This window comes from Schistocerca cancellata, chromosome 2, assembly GCF_023864275.1.
Source record: "Schistocerca cancellata isolate TAMUIC-IGC-003103 chromosome 2, iqSchCanc2.1, whole genome shotgun sequence".
In the NCBI taxonomy this organism is placed as follows: domain Eukaryota; kingdom Metazoa; phylum Arthropoda; class Insecta; order Orthoptera; family Acrididae; genus Schistocerca; species Schistocerca cancellata.
In genome coordinates, this window is record NC_064627.1 from 288,283,485 (window position 1) to 288,303,498 (window position 20,014).

Here is a 20,014-nt window from a genome sequence, read left to right on the forward strand (position 1 = left end):
CACAAGAGAAATCCTTTTGTGCGTCGGAATTTGCTCGAAGTCGGTGGTACATTGCTCAAGTGCAACGTGCATTACGCACAGCACACAATAATATCAGATATATGGGAAACAGAAACTATGCCAGATAATTGGAAAATTGGAATAATAATCTCCATTTATAAGAAAGGGGACAGAACAGCATGTGAAAACTATAGAGGTATATCACTTCTAAGCACAGCTTATAAGATCTTCATAAGTATATTAAACGAAAGGATACAGAAGTGTGCAGAAGGCATACTAGGGGAATATCAGTGTGGCTTTCGACCAGACAGAGGAACAACTGGTCAGTGAATATGATATAGAACTGCATTTCTTATTCATCGATTTCAAATAAGCCTTTGACAGCATAAATCGGCAAGAACTATACAGAGTACTGAAAGAAGTTGGTATATGTGCTAAACTAATAAGACTAATCAGAATGACAATAACAGAGACAAGTGCTAAAGTAAAGGTCCTTAGCAGAACAAGTGAAAGCTTTGACTTTAATAAAGGCTTGAAGCTAGGTGATAGTCTCTTCACTGCCCTATTCAATATAGCCGTGCGTAGTGTAGTAAATAAAATCAACAAAAGAGGTGCCATATTTATGAAAACTAGCCAGATATGTGAATACGCTGATGACATTGCTATAGTAGGAAGAAATACCAATACACTCCTAGAAACATACCGGGCAATGGAAGCAGAAGCCTTAAAAGTTGGCCTCATATTAAATGAAAACAAAACAAAATATATGATAATGTCACAATCTGAGGCCAGAAGAATCCATAAAAACGTAAACATCAAAGGGAAACGCTTAAAAGGAGTGTCCTCTTTTAACTATTTGGGAGCCCTAATAACAAATGATAATAGTATTGGAAAGGCTAAAAGGGAAAGAATACAAGCAGGAAACAGAGCTTACTTTGCAAATATGCAACTTTTCAAAAATAGCCTTGTCATAAGAAAAACTAAACTGCTAATATATAATTCCCTAGTCCACCCAGTTATCACATATGTGTCAGAGGTATGGACGTTGACAGAACATGATAAAAATGCACTAAGAACCATTGAGCGCAAAACACAACGCAAAATCTATGGGCCGATAAGGGAGGAAGAAGGCTGGAGAATACGCTGTTGTTGTTGTGGTCTTCAGTCCTGAGACTGGTTTGATGCAGCTCTCCATGCTACTCTATCCTGTGCAAGCTGCTTCATCTCTCAGTACCTACTGCAACCTACATCCTTCTGAATCTGCTTAGTGTATTCATCTCTTGGTCTCCCCCTACGATTTTTACCCTCCACGCTGCCCTCCAATACTAAATTGGTGATCCCTTGATGCCTCAGAACATGTCCTACCAACCGATCCCTTCTTCTGGTCAAGTTGTGCCACAAACTTCTCTTCTCCCCAATCCTATTCAATACTTCCTCATTAGTTATGTGATCTACCCATCTAATCTTCAGCATTCTTCTGTAGCACCACATTTCGAAAGATTCTATTCTCTTCTTGTCCAAACTATTTACCGTCCATGTTTCACTTCCATACAAGGCTACACTCCATACAAATACTTTCAGAAATGACTTCCTGACACTTAAATCTATACTCGATGTTAACAAATTTCTCTTCTTCAGAAACGCTTTCCTTGCCATTGCCAGTCTACATTTTATATCCTCTCTACTTCGACCATCATCAGTTATTTTGCTCCCCAAATAGCAAAACTCCTTTACTACTTTAAGTGTCTCATTTCCTAATCTAATACCCTCAACATCACCCGACTTAATTCGACTACATTCCATTATCCTCGTTTTGCTTTTGTTGATGTTCATCTTATATCCTCCCTTCACGACACCATCCATTCCATTCAACTGCTCTTCCAAGTCCTTTGCTGTCTCTGACAGAATTACAATGTCATCGGCGAACCTCAAAGTTTTATTTCTTCTCCATGGATTTTAATACCTACTCCGAATTTTTCTTTTGTTTCCTTTACTGCTTGCTCAATATACAGATTGAATAACATCGGGGATAGGCTACAACCCTGTCTTACTCCCTTCCCAACCACTGCTTCCCTTTCATGTCCCTCGACTCTTATAACTGCCATCTGGTTTCTGTACAAATTGTAAATAGCCTTTCGCTCCCTGTATTTTACCCCTGCCACCTTTAGAATTTGAAAGAGAGTATTCCAATCAACATTGTCAAAAGCTTTCTCTAAGTCTACAAATGCTAGAAACGTAGGTTTGCCTTTCCTTAATCTTTCTTCTAAGATAAGTCTTAAGGTCAGTATTGCCTCACGTGTTCCAGTATTTTTACGGAATCCAAACTGATCTTCCCCGAGGTCGGCTTCTACTAGTTTTTCCATTCGTCTGTAAACAATTCGTGTTAGTATTTTGCAGCTGTGGCTTATTAAACTGATTGTTCGGTAATTTTCACATCTGTCAACACCTGCTTTCTTTGGGATTGGAATTATTATATTCTTCTTGAAGTCTGAGGGTATTTCGCCTGTCTCGTACATCTTGCTCACCAGATGGTAGAGTTTTCTCAGGACTGGCTCTCCCAAGGCCGTCAGTAGTTCCAATGGAATGTTGTCTACTCCGGGGGCCTTGTTTCGACTCAGGTCTTTCGGTGCTCTGTCAAACTCTTCACGCAGTATCGTATCTCCCATTTCATCTTCATCTACATCCTCTTCCATTTCCACAATATTGTCCTAAAGTACATCGCCCTTGTATAGACCCTCTATATACTCCTTCCACCTTTCTGCTTTCCCTTCTTTGCTTAGGACTGGGTTTCCATCTGAGCTCTTGATGTTCATACGAGTGGTTCTCTTATCTCCAAAGGTCTCTTTACTTTTCCTGTAGGCAGTATCGATCTTACCTCTAGTGAGATAAGCCTCTACATCCTTACATTTGTCCTCTAGCCATCTCTGCTTAGCCATTTTGCACTTCCTGTCGATCTCATTTTTGAGACGTTTGTATTCCTTTTTGCCTGCTTCATTTACTGCATTTTTATATTTTCTCCTTTCATCAATTAAATTCAATATTTCTTCTGTTACCCAAGGATTTCTACTAGCCCTCGTCTTTTTACCTACTTGATCCTCTGCTGCCTTCACTACTCCATCCCTCAAAGCTACCCATTCTTCTTCTACTGTATTTCTTTCCCCCATTCCTGTCAATTGTTCCCTTATGCTCTCCCTGAAACTCTGTACAACCTCTGGTTCTTTCAGTTTATCCAGGTCCCATCTCCTTAAATTCCCACCTTTTTGCAGTTTCTTCAGTTTTAATCTACAGGTCATAACCAATAGATTGTGGTCAGAGTCCACATCTGCCCCTGGAAATGTCTTACAATTTAAAACCTGGTTCCTAAATCTCTGTCTTACCATTATATAATCTATCTGATACCTTTTAGTATCTCCAGGGTTCTTCCATGTATACAACCTTCTATCATGATTCTTAAACCATACGCTACGCTACATACGCTACAATGCCGAATTACAAGAGTTAATACAAGGCAGGGACGTAATAAAGCCGGCCGCGGTGGTCTAGCGGTTCTAGGCGCTCAGTCCGGAACCGCGCGGCTGCTACGGTCGCAGGTTCGAATCCTGCCTCGGGCATGGATGTGTGTGATGTCCTTAGGTTAGTTAGGTTTAAGTAGTTCTAAATTCTAGGGGACTGATGACCACTGATGTTAAGTCCCATAGTGCTCAGAGCCATTTGAACCATTTTTTGACATAGTAAAATTTGTCAAATCACAGCGAATACGATGGATAGGACACTTGAAGAGAATGGCAGAAGACAGAATTCCAAAGAAAATGATGAAAAGCGTGATCCATTCAGCTAGGCGAAAAGGGAGACCTAGAAGAAGATGGATCGACGAGGTAATAATGGATATCACCAGTAGGGAGTCCGGAGGTGGAAAAGAGCAGCAAATAACCGAGAAGTGTGGAGGAAGATTGTTGAAGAAGGCTTACCAAGGGCTGTAGCGCTACTGAAGAAGAGAAGAACGCGCATTCCGAAGTCTATTCAGCAAGAAGCCACCTCTTCACAAGCAAATTTACGACTGGCATACAATAGTTTGGGAAGTTGGTCGTACCTGCAAAGGGTAAAGCAATGGTCGTCCGCGCATGCCTTATGGAGAAATCGATCGTATCCGAGATGCGCTCGTACGGAGTCCTCGGAGGTCCACAAGACGGGCAGGCAAGGGACTTCAACTTCTCCAACAATGATGTGGCGTGTTTTGAAACGACTTCTGCAAGTGAAGCCTTACAAGTTGCAGTTACTGCAGCAACTGCGCCCCGACGACTGTAATAATTCTGGGTTTCAGTTCTCCAGGATATGGTAGAAGACACATTTTTCTGAAGGACTCATCTTTTCGAATGAATCGACTTTTCATCTATTGGATAAAGGAAATTGGCATAATGTAAGAATTTGGGGGTGACGAAATCGTCATCGAACATGAAAGAGGCTCACAGAAATTGGACCTTTCCTCTTTACGGAGGAAACAGTGACAGGAATGTCATACCTGGACGTGCTGCAAAATTGGTTGTTTCCTCAGCTTATACCTGGACATACTGTAAAATTGTTGTCAATGTCAATTAAATTCACCAACAGCGGAGTAACTTAAGATGTTATTTTATTTCATTTTGAAGACTACCAGTTTCAGTATTTCATAATTCCGTCTTCAGGCGCCTATGCAGCTCTCCAAGCGAACTAAAATGTGATATATGGCCATAAATCACTGGATGCCGTGAATTCAATCGTTTCACTGGTGCTTCAATCGAAGACTTGATGGCAACTGAATGAAGCACTAGTGAAACGACTGAATTCATGACATCCGGTGATTTATGGCTGTATATCACATTTTCGTTCGCTTGGAGAGGTGCTCATGGGGCCTGAAGATGGCATAATGAAATGCTGAAACTAGTAACCTTCAAAATAAAATAAAATAACATTTTAAGTTACTCCGCTGTTGGTGAATTTCATTGACATTGTCAATTACTTAACCAGCCGATGTCCCCTGTCCATAATGGATCAACAGAGACTGCTGCGAAATTGGTTGTTTGCTGAGCTTCTCTAAGATTTCATTTTTATGCATGACGGAGCGCCGCCACACTTTCACCTTGAACTGCAGCGTTATCTTGACAACAACACCCCATAGTGTTGGATTGGAAGAGGTGGACAACAAGATCTTATTCATTGTTTTGACCTCCCTGGTCACCACAGCTCACACCTTGCTATTTTTTTTCCGTGGGGGTGCATAGAAGGCAGTCTTTGTCTAGCCTATGGCAGCTGTACATCAAGACCTAAGAAAGCTAATTGTTAAAGCTGTCGCTTCGATGAACGGGGAGTTCTATGTTTCTCGAGCAACGCATGGTATCTGTGTTGAGTGGATGGGATAGTGTCTCCGTGAACATAAAACTTTGAACTATCTATCCAGTGACATGCGCAATATGTTTCTATCTTTTCTAGTTTGTCTGTAATAAACAATAAAATTCTGTTTTTTTCTTTTTGAATCACGCTGTACCTTATTATCTGCTAGTATACGAAACGCTGTCCAACACAAATAGGTAGTCTCCCCATCATTTCAAAAAATCAAAACCTAAAAACTATTACGGACAGAAAGTCGTGGTTTGCTGTAAAACGCTTAACATCTCTCAAAGGTTTCTTCCCCTTTGTCCTATGTTGCAGACTGCACTTGAAGTACATCTAAATGGCGTCAGACCGGGAGAGTGTGAAGTGTCTTATCTGGTATGCACAACTGAAATTTATGACAGCGGTACTGCGCAATTATCTACGGCCGAATAGGAGGGCACCACCGGCAATAAAACAAGTACAATGAGGTGGTTCAAAAACTTTCCTCGAAGTGGAAGTCCCCCAGTATCTCCAACATGTGCTGACGGAGTGCAAGCTGCATTTCAACGCCGCTCCTAGAAGTCAGTTCGTCTTGTATCACGCGAACTGCAGAAAGTAAGATCAACTGTCTGTAAAGTGTCACGTAGGCGGTTACTCCTTTTTGCGTTCAAAGTGCAAGTGGTCCAAGAATTGCAGCCAAACGATCGTCTTGTGTGACATGCATTCACGATCCACGCTCTCCTGAATAGATGCTGACAATGATTGTCTGAAAAGTGTCTGTTATCAGATGAAGAAACGTTCCACATTAAGGGGCGCCGACTTATAAAAAATATTGGGGGGGGGGGGGGGGCATACTGGGGGCCTTGTCCCGGGAAATTTTCTAAATTTTAGATGAAAAATAGTGAGTTTTAAAGTTTTTAAAGCATTTTAGAGTCATATGATCAACGTTAGAACCCCGAAAACTGGACTCTCGATAACTCGACACTCCGGGAAACTCGACGATCCTGACACATTTTTTTTGCTTTGAAAAAAAAAAAAAAACCATAAACACGCTTGGCATTTTCGTAGAAAGCTAATTTAATTTACAGTAATAGTCATGTTTATGACTATGCTATTACAGAACAGTGAATATATAGCTCTGAAAAGACTGAAATTATGTTTAAATAAATCATAAACTACCATAAAACGAATAAAACATAAAATATTGCTGTCGCACAGTAATAGCACTTTGATTAATAAGTGAAATAGCTAATTTAAGCTTTCTTTGAATAACGTTCAGAGCTCATTAAATAAAAACAATATCTCAAAGTTAATACTTTAATACAGTTAATAAAGTTAATATAGTATGCCTAATACTTTCAGTCAAAAAGTATGTAAATAGCGGTTTTTAATTGGGTCTTGCACCCTAAAAACAATATTTGAAAATAACTAATACAGTACTATAGTAATATAGTAATGCAGTACTAAGCTAGTATTAATATTTCGAAACTGAAAATTTAACATCATGTATGTATTTAATATTCTATTTTATAAAGATTTTTAATATTGCTCTAAATGCTATTATTAGGGCTATAGTGTCTTTAGAACGATGCAAATGTCGACCGTCTGACTGGATTACTGAATATGAAGTCGTCGATAACTGGTTTGATATCCAATTCATCCAAAACATCTCGGTGGGCATGAAGAACATCCAAGTTGTTCAATCGCTTCTGTCCCGTTGTTGATCGGAGATATGACTCCAGACGTCTAAGGGCGCTAAATGACCGTTCTGCTGTTGCTGTCGTGACTGGAACTACTTGGAGAAGCTTAATGCACTTCACTACTTCACATAACTTTTCTCCAACCGCAGGCTCTTGTGTAAAGTACTTTATTACGTCACGCATGTTTTTAAGACCAACTGTTTTTTTATTAGCGATATCGGCTAACGTATTCAAGGGTAAGCGCAGTCTTTCGATGTGTAGGTCATTTTTGAAAAACTCAATTTGTTTTTCCAAATTTGTTTCACCTCTGTTTACTAAAAGCAAGCACTCCTGTTCAACTGCAGTGACCGGTGTGAGTCCAGTTGAAGCAAACCGCTCAGTAATGCAAAATTGCTCCGTTTCACAAACTTCAGTGTAAATAGCTTTGTAGTATTCCTTTGGAGTTTTGAAAGTGTGCGGTGAACTGGCTTCGCTGTTTTCATACTCCTTTGGTGTACTTCGATTCCGAGGAAGCGAAGGATCATCAACTTGTGAAGGTTATTCTTTTAAACACAATTCACGAAAGTGTTCAAAACTATCACGCCTTCCATTCAATATACAAATCAGGCCCTCATATATTTTTTTCCAGATCAGCAACACCTAGATGAAGGCATTGAATTTTTTCATTGACGTCCTCTACTGGGTTCATTGCATGGCAATAAAGACGTAAAAAGAAATAAGGCTTGAATTGTAACATTGATTCAAGGTGACCTGCACATTTGTAACCTGCTCATGTTTTGTCCTCTTCAGAAAATCTTTCAAAAAACTTTAGAAGTTGTTCAAAGTTTTTCAATATTTTCAAGATACTAGAAGCTCACATAGTCCACCGAGTCGAGCAATGACAAACCAAGACGAGCAATAACTTCTTTTGAAATACTATACAGAGTTTGTGATTCAGTGTTTGGGGTCTCGTATAAGCCAATAAAGTCTTCAATGATGATTAAGGAATCATCTACAGTACGAATACAGAATGACGCTTGTTCGTGAATCGAAGCATCACTTGTTTCGTCAACCATAACAGAAAAATGTTTAGTTTTCTTGATTGAAGCCACTACCTTTCGCAACACAGACTTTCCTAGTAGATCAATGATGTCGTTTTGAATATCGCGGGACGTCCACTTATACCCCGAACGTCCTAACCAATCTTTAAACTCAAGTATGTCATTCTTTCGGAGTTCCAACAACTGAAAAAAATTGAGTTTGCGTCTTCGTGCCCTCTAATTGATATTCCTTGTCGGCATAGAAATTGCATGGTAGTAAAAATTGTCTCAAGAGCTAAACGGCCTTTCATCAAATCACTATCTAACTGTTCATTCAATTGGAAGGCCACACTTTGGTTAGTGGTAGAATTTAGTTTCAGAACACCTTCTTTATGCGTAAACGTATTTTCATGAAGACGGAATTTTTACAGAGCCTTTTTCCAGTTAGAAAACCCTACAGAAGTAAATGCATCTTTTTTTTTTTTTTTTGAAGAAAATTGTAATAGATTTTTAGCATCTGCCTCTTTGCAGGTTTGCAAAAAACTTTTTCTGTAGATGCTTCATATTCTGGCCATGTATATTTGATCAACCAAGACTTCTGAAATGATCTTCCCTCACCCGATTCTCCAGGTTTCGGCTGTGAACATTTCCCGCCTGAAGACGACGAATCAATTGGTGACACAATAATTTTTGGAGGCTGACTTTCAGCATTATCAACTTCCAAGCACGTCTTTTTGGTAACAAATTTATGCATTGCAAACTTAATTCACAATACACTAAAGAGACTAAAGTAAACGAGTAAAATATAGTCATATAAAATAGTCCTCTAGACACTAAATTCGGAACACTATGCCGGCCGGAGTGGCCGAGCGGTTCTAGGCTCCTCAGTCTGGAACCGTGAGACCGCTACGGTCGCAGGTTCGAATCCTGCCTCGTGCATGGATGTGTGTGATGTCCTTAGGTTAGTTAGGTTTAAGTAGTTCTAAGTTCTAGGGGACTGATGACCTCAGCTGTTAAGTCCCATAGTGCTCAGAGCCATTTGAACCACACTGAATGACTGCGACAGCAGGGTGGACTTTATGTAGCCACGGCGTCGTTATGTCTCGAAGTGTCAAAGCGACGCGAGGCGGATGGTTCCAGGCACTTCTGCTTCAGTTCTTTTGATGTCGCCGCGGCCGCAGCGCTGTCCCGCCGGCGCCAGACTTTACCCGAAGGTTCGCGCACCGGGACAAATTCTAAGTGTGCCCGCAGCACCGTAACACTATCATGATTCACACCACTCGTTTTCAGTTGACCTGCTTACTACCATAATAATTATTTGTTTCAACTCATTACTGAATGTATTTTAAAAGGAAAATATCGTCAAACAAGGAAAATAAAAAATTCCAACATGATTTTGTGATTTTACAAAGCATAATATAACTAATAATTTTGTTAAGTTATTGGGGGGCTCCGCCTTTCCCCCTCCCCCACAAACGAATTTTTGAGGGTGCTCTGGTCCCCTCAGGCCCCATGGAGTCGGCGCCTGTGTCCACATTTGTGGACATGTGAATCGCAACAACACTAGGATTGGAGGCTCCGAAAAGCAACACATCACACTTCAACATACCAGTGATAGTGCTAAGTGTAGTGTTTGGTGTGACCTCATGTACGATATGGTGAGATGTCCTCTTTTTCCTCGCAGAGAAAACCATAGCGGGAAATATTTGCCTGGAGACACTCAAACAGTTGCTGCCACCAGTCTGCCACACATTGGAGAAGTGCAGCTGTACATCATCTTCCAGCTCGATGATGGGCCCTTGCATTGGAATACATTGGAATTCGAATGTGGGTGATGTAATGAATGACTCATTTCTGGAGATTTTTACCAAAGAAAAATCACCAAACAGCCGTATGTCTTCAGAAGTTGGTATTTTTATCTACACGGCCAGTTTCAGCATCTCATTAATGCCACCTTCAGGCCTCTATGCACTCTATGAATAGAGAATCAGATACATCGATGCATCCATAACTGGAGCCATCATTACCTGGATCCAAGAATTTTTGTGGAGTCTGTACTTCAAAGACTTGACTTGAGTTGTTGTTAAGTCTTCGAAGTATATACTACACAAAAAATTCACGGAATCTAGGTACTGATGGCTTCGGATATTCACGCATCGATGTATCTGATAGTCAACACATTGAGTGCACAGGGCCCTGAAGGTGGCATAAATGAGGTGCGGAAACTGGTGGCATAAATAAAATAACAACTTATGAAAACATTGGTTGTCTGGCGATTTTTCTTTGGTAAATATGACCGGCCGATCTCCCTTATCCGCGATTGATCAGGAGACATTCCCGGAGAAGTGGATAGGTCATGATGGCCCCATGGCGTGACCTCTGCACCCTCCCGATGTCACGCCATTAAATTCTTTTTTTTAGAATTACGTCACGGATTGAATGTACACAACATTAGTCTATGACATTTCTATCCTTCGCTCACGAAACAGTGAAGCAGTATGAACAGTTGATGCTGTAACGCTGATTCATTCTTGGACAGAACTCTAAAATCAACTTGTTCTACGAGCGACGAGTGGTGCAAAAAGTGAAATTCTGGCATAACAGAAAAAAAAAACCTTTGAGAACTGCTAAACGTCTCATAGCAAAACTCGATGCTCCCTCTAATGCTCTGCAAGTTATGATTCTTTTTAAATGATAGCAGGTCTTTATGGACACTGAATAAGAAATTATGTCCCCCACCACCTCAGTGCCTGAGCGGTTAGCGTGTCTCACAGTCATGAAACAAACTTCATTTCCTGGTGGTCAATGATTTTCCCCTTGGTGGTAGGATTCAGGCACGTTAGGTCAATTGATGGGCTCCTTGAATGAGAAGGAGCGGCTGCAAGGTCTGGAAATCTGACAACTGCCAGACAAGACCGCTGACCCCATGCTCCTCTATACAGCGTCCAAATAAGGCCGTGTGGTAAGGATGACAAGGCGGTCTTGCGGAATCGTGTGATACTCTGCTCCTGATCGCGAGATTAATACAAAAAATTACAATTTTGGGTATAGAAGAGTTGAAAACAGATGAGTCGCCAGATCCGAATGAAATCCCGGTTTGGTTTTACAAACAGTACGCTACCTCACTGCCCCTTATTTAGCGTGGATTTATCGCAAATATCTTGGTCAGCCCAAAGTTCCAAGTGACTGGAAAAAAGCACAGGTGACTCCTGTGTATATGAAGTGTAAAAAAATGGACCTGAGAAATTACAGGCCAATAACCCTAACATCGGTTTGCTTCAGAATTCTTGAACATATTCACAGTTGGAATATAATAAATTTTCTTCAGACAGAGATGCTTATGTCCACGAAACAGCACGGTTTTAGAGATCATCTGCCCTTTTCTCACATGCGAACTATAGATGAAAAGCAACAAGCACATTCCATACCTCTAGATTTGTGGAACGCATTTGACACTGTGCCCCTTGCCCTTTCCCCCACTGCAGCATACGGAATAGGTTCCCAGATATGTGAGTGATTTAGGATACTGCTATTGGTTATTTAATTAAAAATATTCTTTATTTATTTATTATTATAAATAAATATCCTTTATGTGTGCTTTTATTTTAATTATTGGATTTAGTTGGATTAGTTTAGTTCCTTATTTCCTCTTACTTTTATTCTTCTGAAAACCTGGAAAATATAAATATTTCGTTCTAATTACCACAGGAGAGCAAGAGATGTTTTCCGCAGCGGCGATCTCGCAGAAATTCCTCGTCGTTATCTGCTCCACCTCAAATCTCTAATACCTTTACTTGCTACGCAGATCGTTCGGCGCAGTTGTGTGCTATGTTGTTTGATGATTCTGGATGATAGGTCCAAACAATTTAGCAAGTTGAAGTTCATTAATTCGGAGATAATCTCTCGACGAATTGTGACCGTGGAAAATGCAGGTTCGCATTGTCGTTCCAAACTTCACCTCCGAGCGATTTACGTCTCGCAATAATTGTACGGTGATAATTAACTAATTTTGCTATGGAGATATACACAGCTTGAATACTTGATGTTAGTTATTGGATTTTATTTTGTGCAAAAAAACTATTTTGGACATTTACTAAATACCGTAATGGCGTCTCACAACAATACAATCTCTCTCCTCCTCTCATACGTCCGATCTCTCCTCAATTTCCGTCACCAAGAGACTATAAAACAAATCTTTGGTTCGGTAAGACACAGAGACGCGTTCGTAGCACTGAACGTCCGATTCTCGCAGTCAGCATATGCCGTTTACCACAACATCAACTCGTCGCACCCCACTTAATATTGCATGCGTTGGTACACCGAAGTGATTTGATGATATCATAAGAAACCAAAACCCAATATGCCGTCATCGACGGCGAGTGTTCATCAGAGAAAGGCTATCGTCAGGAGTGTCCCAGGGAAGTGTGGTAGCACCACTGTTATTTGCTGTTAACATAAATGATCTGGCGGACTGCATGGGCAGCAGTCTGCAGTTGTTTGCTGATGATGCTGTGGTCTGCGGCAAGAGGTCGAAGTTAAGTGACAATAGCAGGGTGTAAGATGAATTAGACAAAATTTCTAGGTGATATGTTGAATGGCACCCAGTTCTAAATGCTGAAAAATGTAAGTTAATGCGGTTGAGTAGGAAACTGTGGTAGCGAAGACAAATGGTCGATTCGGTATATTGGGACAATTCTTGGAAAGTGTGGTTCATCTGCAGAGGAGACCACAGACAGGACGCTGGTGCGACCTATTCTTGAGTAGTGCTCGCGTTTTTGGAATCCGTAACAGGTCAGATTAAAGGAAGGCACCGAAGCAATTCGAAGGCGACATGCTAGATTTGTCACCGGTAGGTTCGAACAACACCCAAGTGTTACAGAGATGCTTCGGTTACTTAAATGGGAATCCTTAGAGAGAAGGCAACGTTCTTTTCGAGGAACAATATTGAGAAGATTTAGAGAACCAGTATTTGAAGCTGGCTGTTGAACGATTCTACTGTCGCCAACATAAGTTCCGCTTAAAGATCACAAAAATAAGATACGAGAAAGTAGGGCTCATACTGAGACATATAGAAAGACGTTTTTCCTTCGATCTATTTGCGAGTGTCTTTCGTCACACACCGTATGGTGGCTTGCGGATTATGTACATAGATGTAGACGTAGATATAGATGTGGATGTGCATTACTGGCGTGTGTACCACGTTTAAAACACATCAGAAAATGCTAGTTACCACCAATTTGATAATAAATTGCCATATTCATTACAGACCAAGTTGAACCATTGTTGCATTTCTGAACATAATCTGATTGTGATAATGTGGTTGTGGCCTCAGTGACTTTTCGACCTAGCTTCCGTTAGCAGTATGGCAGCACTCACCCCTCGTACAAAATACACTGCTGGCCACCAGAATTGCAACACCATGAACGCGGCATGCAACAAGCCGCAAACTGGCATCAATTGCAGTATAAAAGCTTGGATATGCAAATCATTAGCTTTCCAGCTGTTATGTACATAGTTCCGCATAGTCAGCGCGTACACGACTTTCCCACTAGAGCGCGCCCCACTAAGCACAACAGCACAGGCGCAGCGCTTGTCCGCCTCCGCACTACGAGATGGCGCTGCCATAGAGACGGACCAAATTCTGCTTCCGCCGATCCGCGTATTAATATGTAACGCAGCCAATGAGATTGCTGCTAACGTAGAACCTTTTCTCCCCGTGGATCACACTTGTGCAGTGATGCATGAATGCGCGAGGTATTATGACGAGTGTACAGACCTCCGATTAGCCAGTCTGCATTTGTCCGCACCAGTCTGTACCAGTCTGCATTAGTCTGTACCAGTCTGTACGAGTTCTACATTTGTCTGTACCAGTCTATAGTCAAGTTTCAGTCTGCGACTAATAAGATTACCATATTCCTGTACATAGCCATAAAGATAAATGTATATACACTTTTGTGAAGTATCAGAGGTATATGTGAGAATAAGATTAACGTACCAATACCAAAGGAACTTCAGATTGTCTACATGTACATCTACATGATTACTCTGCAATTCACATTTAAGTGCTTGGCAGAGGGTTCATTGAACCACAATCATACTATCTCTCTACCATTCCATTCCGAACAGTGCGCGGGAAAAACTAACACCTAAACCTTTCTGTTCGAGCTCTGATTTCTCTTATTTTATTTTGATGATCGTTCCTACCTATGTAGGTTGGGCTCAACAAAATATTTTCGCATTCGGAAGAGAAGGTTGATGACTGAAATTTCGTAAATAGATCTCGCCGCGACGAAAAACGTCTTTGCTTTAATGACTTCCATCCCAACTCGCGTATCATATCTGCCACACTCTCTCCCCTATTACGTGATAATACAAAACGAGCTGCCCTTTTTGGCACCCTTTCAATGTCCTCCGTCAATCCCACTTGGTAAGGATCCCACACCGCGCAGCAATATTCTAACAGAGGACGAACGGGTGTAGTGTAAGCTGTCTCTCTAGTGGACTTGTTGCATCTTCTAAGTGTCCTGCCAATGAAATGCAACCTTTAGCTCGCCTTCCCCACAATATTATCTATGTGGTCTTTCCAACTGAAGTTGTTCGTAATTTTAACACCCAGGTACTAAGTTGAATTGACAGCCTTGAGAATTGTACTATTTATCGAGTAATCGAATTCCAACGGATTTCTTTTGGAACTCATGTGGATCACCTCACAATTTTCGTTATTTAGCGTCAACTGCCACTTGCCACACCATACAGCAATCTTTTCTAAATCGCTTTGCAACTGACACTGGTCTTTGGATGACCTTACTAGACGGTTAATTTACAGCATCATCTGCGAACATCCTAAGAGAACTGCTCAGATTGTCACCCAGGTCATTTATATAGATCAGAAACAGCAGAGGCTCCAGGACGCTTCCCTGGGGAACACCTGATATCACTTTAGTTTTACTCGATGATTTGCCGTCTATTACTACGAATTACGACCTTCCTGACAGGAAATCACGAATCCAGTCGCACAACTGAGACGATACCCTGTAGGCCCGCAGCTTGATTAGAAGTCGCTTGTGAGGAACGGTGTCAAAAGCTTTCCGGAAATCTAGAAATACGGAATCAACTTGAGATCCCCTGTCGATAGCGGCCTTTACTTCGTGCGAATAAAGAGCTAGCTGCGTTGCACAAGAACGATGTTTTCTGAAGCCATACTGATTAGTATCAATAGATCGTTCCCTTCGAGGTGATTCATAATGTTTGAATACAGTATATGCTCCAAAACCCTACTGCAAACCGACGTCAATGATATAGGTCTGTAGTTCGATGGAGTACTCTTACTACCCTTCTTAAACACTGGTGCGACCTGCGCAATTTTCCAATCTGTAGGTACAGATCTATCGGTGAGCGAGCGGTTGTATATGATTGCTAAGTAGGGAGCTATTGTATCAGCGTAATCTGAAAGTAACCTAATCGGTATACAATCTGGACCTGAAGACTTGTCCGTAGAAAGCGATTTGAGTTGCTTCGCAACTCCTAAGGTATCTACTTCTAAGAAACTCATGCTAGCAGCTGTTCGTGTTTCAAATTCTGGAATATTCCATTCGTTTTCCCTGGTGAAGGAATTTCGGAAAACTGCGTTCAAAAAATCCGCTAAGCGGCACAGTCGTCGGTAACAGTACCATCGGCACTGCGCAGCGAAGGTATTGACTGCGTCTTGCCGCTTGTGTACTTTACATACGACCAGAATTTCTTCGGATTTTCTACCAAATTTCGAGATAATGTTTCGTTGTGGAACCTATCAATTGTAAATAGCATCTAGAACTAAGTTAAGTAATTTTTATGCTTGTTGTTATGTTAATAAATGTGTGTGGAAATTAATCAAGTTCTATTTAAAGTTGGTCACCGTCAATCTGCTACTCTAGGCGTGCAAGTGGCATTTCTATCGTCTGACCTAACGGCAGAAGATAAACACGCCACGATAAGACCACGAGACATATTGCTGACACTCGCCTACTTCGTTAGAGCGATAGGTCAAATAATCCGATGGTGTGTGTACGGAAGGTCTTACAGTACGCGCACCACACCAGCTTTCCGCTCAAGGTGGGGGTAACGCCATATACTAAAGCCTGGAAAATGTGCGGCTCCGCTGACAGTGTCGCCGCGTGTGTTGCAGATGGGCCAGGCGGCGCCGGAACGCAAAGCGGGCGGCAAGCGCGCGCGCTGCTGGCTGTGGCTGGCGCTCGCGTTCACCGCCGCGCTGCTCTACCTGGCCAGCGTCGCGCCCACCGCCTACCACCGACACATCCTGCCAGGTCAGTCACACCACCACCAGCCTCACACGGTGATGGTACGAAGATCCGATGGTTCGGTGCTTACATTGTTTGCTGGTAACATGGTTACATGGTTCGGTAGTAACATGGTTCTGTGGTTCAGCACTAACATGGTTATATAGTTTGGTGGTAACGTATTTATATGATTTGGTGGTGACATACACTACTAGCCATTAAAATTGCAACACCAAGAAGAAATGCAGGTGGTAAACAGGTATTCATTGGACAAATATATTATACTAGAACTGACTTGTGAATACATTTTCACGCAATTTGGGTGCATAGATCCTGAGAAATCAGTACCCAGAGCAACCACTTCTGGCCGTAATAACGGCTTTGATACGCCTGGGCATAGAGTCAAACAGAGCTTGGATGGCGTGTACAGGTACAGCTGCCCATGCAGCTTCAACACGATACCACAGTTCATCAAGAGTAGTGACTGGCGTATTGTGACGAGCCAGTTGCTCGGCCACCATTGACCAGACGTTTTCAATTGCTGAGAGATCTGGAGAATGTGCTGGTCAGGGCAGCAGTCGAACATTTTCTGTTTCCAGAAAGGCCGGTACAGGACCTGCAACATGCGGTCGTGTATTATCCTGCTGAAATGTAGGGTTTCGCAGGGATCAGATGAAGGGTAGAGCCACGGGTCGTAACACATCTGAAATGTAACGTCCGCTGTTCAAAGTGCCGTCAATTCGAACAAGAGGTGACCGAGACGTGTAACCAATGGCACCCCATACCATCACGCCGGGTGATACGCCAGTATGGCGGCGACGAATACACACTTCCAATGTGCGTTCACCGCGATGTCACCAAAAACGGATGCGACCATCATGATGCTGTAAACAGAACTTGGATTCATCCGAAAAAAAATGACGTTTTGCCATTCGTGCACCCAGGTTCGTCGTTGAGTACACCATCGCAGGCGCTCCTGTCTGTGATGCAGTGTCAAGGGTAACCGCAGCCATGGTCTCCGAGCTGATAGTCCATGCTGCTGCAAACATCGTCGAAATGTTCGTGCAGATGGTTGTTGTCTTCTGTTAACTCAGGAATCGAGACGTGGCTGCACGATCCGTTACAGCCATGCGGATAAGACGCCTGCCATCTCGACTGCTAGTGATACGAGGCCGTTGGGATCCAGCACGGCGTTCCGTATTACCCTTCTGAACCCACCGATTCCATATTCTGCTAGAAGTCATTGGATCTCGACCAACGCGAGCAGCAATGTCGCGATACGATAAACCGCAATATTGATAGGCTACAATCCGACCTTTATCAAAGTCGGAAACGTGATGGTACGCATTTCTCCTCCTTACACGAGGCATCACAACGACGTTTCACCAGGCAACGCCGGTCAGCTGCTGTTTGTGTATGAGAAATCGGTTGTAAACTTTCTTCATGTCAGCACGTTGTAGGTGTCGCATCCGGCGCCAACCTTGTGTGAATGCTCTGAAAAGCTAATCATTTGCATATCACAGCATCTTCTTCCTGTCGGTTAAATTTCGCGTCTTTGGTACATCATCTTCGTGGTGTAGCAATTTTAATGGCCAGTAGTGTAGTTAGACGGTTTGGTGGTTGGTGTCCCTATACATCGTCTCATGGTTGCGGCTCGATCTCACCATAATGTTGCAAGTGCAGGCTGAAGTGACTGCAGAATCAGTCTTTGGCGAAAACACTGGCCCTCGCCAGAGTACATGCGGATCAGCCTGAAATTTTTGTGAGTCCCCAATGCATTAGCTCAGGCGGTGCGGCAGGCCAGCCGAGTCGACGTCACCTCTCAGTTTGAAAGTCTGGCAGTGGAGGCTCTCAAAGATTGAGTGATTTCTGATGGAATGTTAATAAAAGGAAAGCTCGCATTTCTGTGTTTTGCATCTCTTACTAAGTTCAGATTGGCTGGGCTCCAGATCTTCCGGGCGCCAACCAATAAAAATGCTAATCTCTTCCTCTATATTGTTAACCAATAATGTTCATCTTACCATCCTCCGCAGAAAAAAGTCGCTTCACTCTCTCTTTGGCCAGTGAAGTGGTCTTCATCATCAACAAGCTGTTTCTCTCCAGCCCGTAATTTATTTGCCGTGTCCAGTGCTGGCAGTTCTTGTATTGTGTAAACATTTGTGTTTTTGCAGAGTCAGTATTTCCAGCGGTTTCTTACGCTTTCAACACCTAAACTGTGGGACCCCAGTCTGTCTTCGAGATGTCCTCTGGCGTCCTTTGCTTTCTTGAGAAAGAATCAGTATTCTATATTTGAGTACTATATTGCCTTCTGCTGAAACGCGAACCTCCTCGCTCTACGCCTAGGTTGTAAAATGTTTCGCCAGCAGCGTGCGCAACCAGAGATCATATCTTCGTTCGTTGAGATGAAAGGTTGACTCCCGGCACGGCACGCTTCTCCCTCGGCGCCGGCCGGAGTGGCCAAGCGGTTCTAGGCGCTTCAGTCTGGAACCGCGCTGCTGCTACGGTCGCAAGTTCGAATCCTGCCTCGAGCATGGATGTGTGTGGTGCCCTTAGGTTAGTTAGGTTTAAGTAGTTCTAAGTTTTAGGGGACTGATGACCAAACATGTTGAGTCCCATAGTGCTCAGAGCCATTTGAACCATCTCCCTCGGCCGGTCATCTGCAAATTAACTCTAATGGTGGCGGGCGACTCTACTGTCTGCATTAATCTGCGTCCTGTTTCCACCACTCACAGTGCTTGCAACGTCCGCTCCGATAGCTGAGTCAGCGTGACGGATTGCCGTCCTACGGGCTCGGGTTCGATTCCCGACTGAGTCGGGGATTTTCTCCACTCCGGGACTGGGTGTTATGCTGTCTTCATTATTATTTAATCCCCATCCGGCGCACAGGTTGCACAATGTGGCGTCGAATGTAATAAGACATGCACCAAGGCGGCCGGACCTGTCCCGCAAGAGACCTCCCGGCCAATGACGCCAAACGCTCATTTCCATTTCCACAATGCTTTCAACGGTTCTCACTTCTACAAGGCATACAAATTCGAAAGAAGCTTAAAAGAAGAGTTAGTTCGCATTAGTGAGTTACTGACAGTCACTAGTACTGCTGTTTATTGTATTCCATGGTGACAGTTAAATGATATGAAATGATCGAATTGCATTGATGGCGGGGAGTTCCCACGCGGGGAAGTTGCACCGGCGATTTCCGAGTCTTTTCAGCTGACGCCACATTGATCAACTCGCGTTTCGATGATGATGAAGATAACACAACATCCAGTCCGCAAGCAGAGAAAATCTCCTACCCGGCTGGAAATCGAACCTGGCCACACTGAATGGCAGACAGAGGCGGTGACTAATGAGTTAAGAAGCCGGACGTCAGTTAAATATTGAATCACATGGATCTTTCATTGTGGATTTGCATAGACTGCGTGACTGTTTCCAGAAAAATTGTCACGTAAGAAATTTTTTATAAGAGACTGGTAATTAAGAATTTATATTTACAATGAAAATTGGATTTTTGTGTATGATATGTAATTTGAAATAAGAAGATGTGCATTTTTCATAAAAATGACTATTAGGTATTTGTTAATTAGAGTGTATTTGATGAATTTTATATAGAAATTGAATTGAACGAAAAAAACGAAAAATGTAATGACCGAAATGAGATATGAACCAGCGA

The 20,014-nt window shown here is 42.5% G+C and overlaps 1 protein-coding gene across 2 annotated transcripts in view; it reads left to right on the forward strand.

Moving 5' to 3' along the window:
• LOC126161641 (uncharacterized) overlaps nucleotides 1-20,014 on the forward strand; it is a 375,151-nt gene that overhangs the window by 263,710 nt on the left and 91,427 nt on the right. For both annotated transcript variants that reach the window (XM_049917608.1, XM_049917610.1), the window contains exon 2: nucleotides 16,233-16,371. In XM_049917608.1, the coding sequence (XP_049773565.1) occupies nucleotides 16,233-16,371 (139 nt within the window). The remainder of the gene's footprint in view (nucleotides 1-16,232; nucleotides 16,372-20,014) is intronic.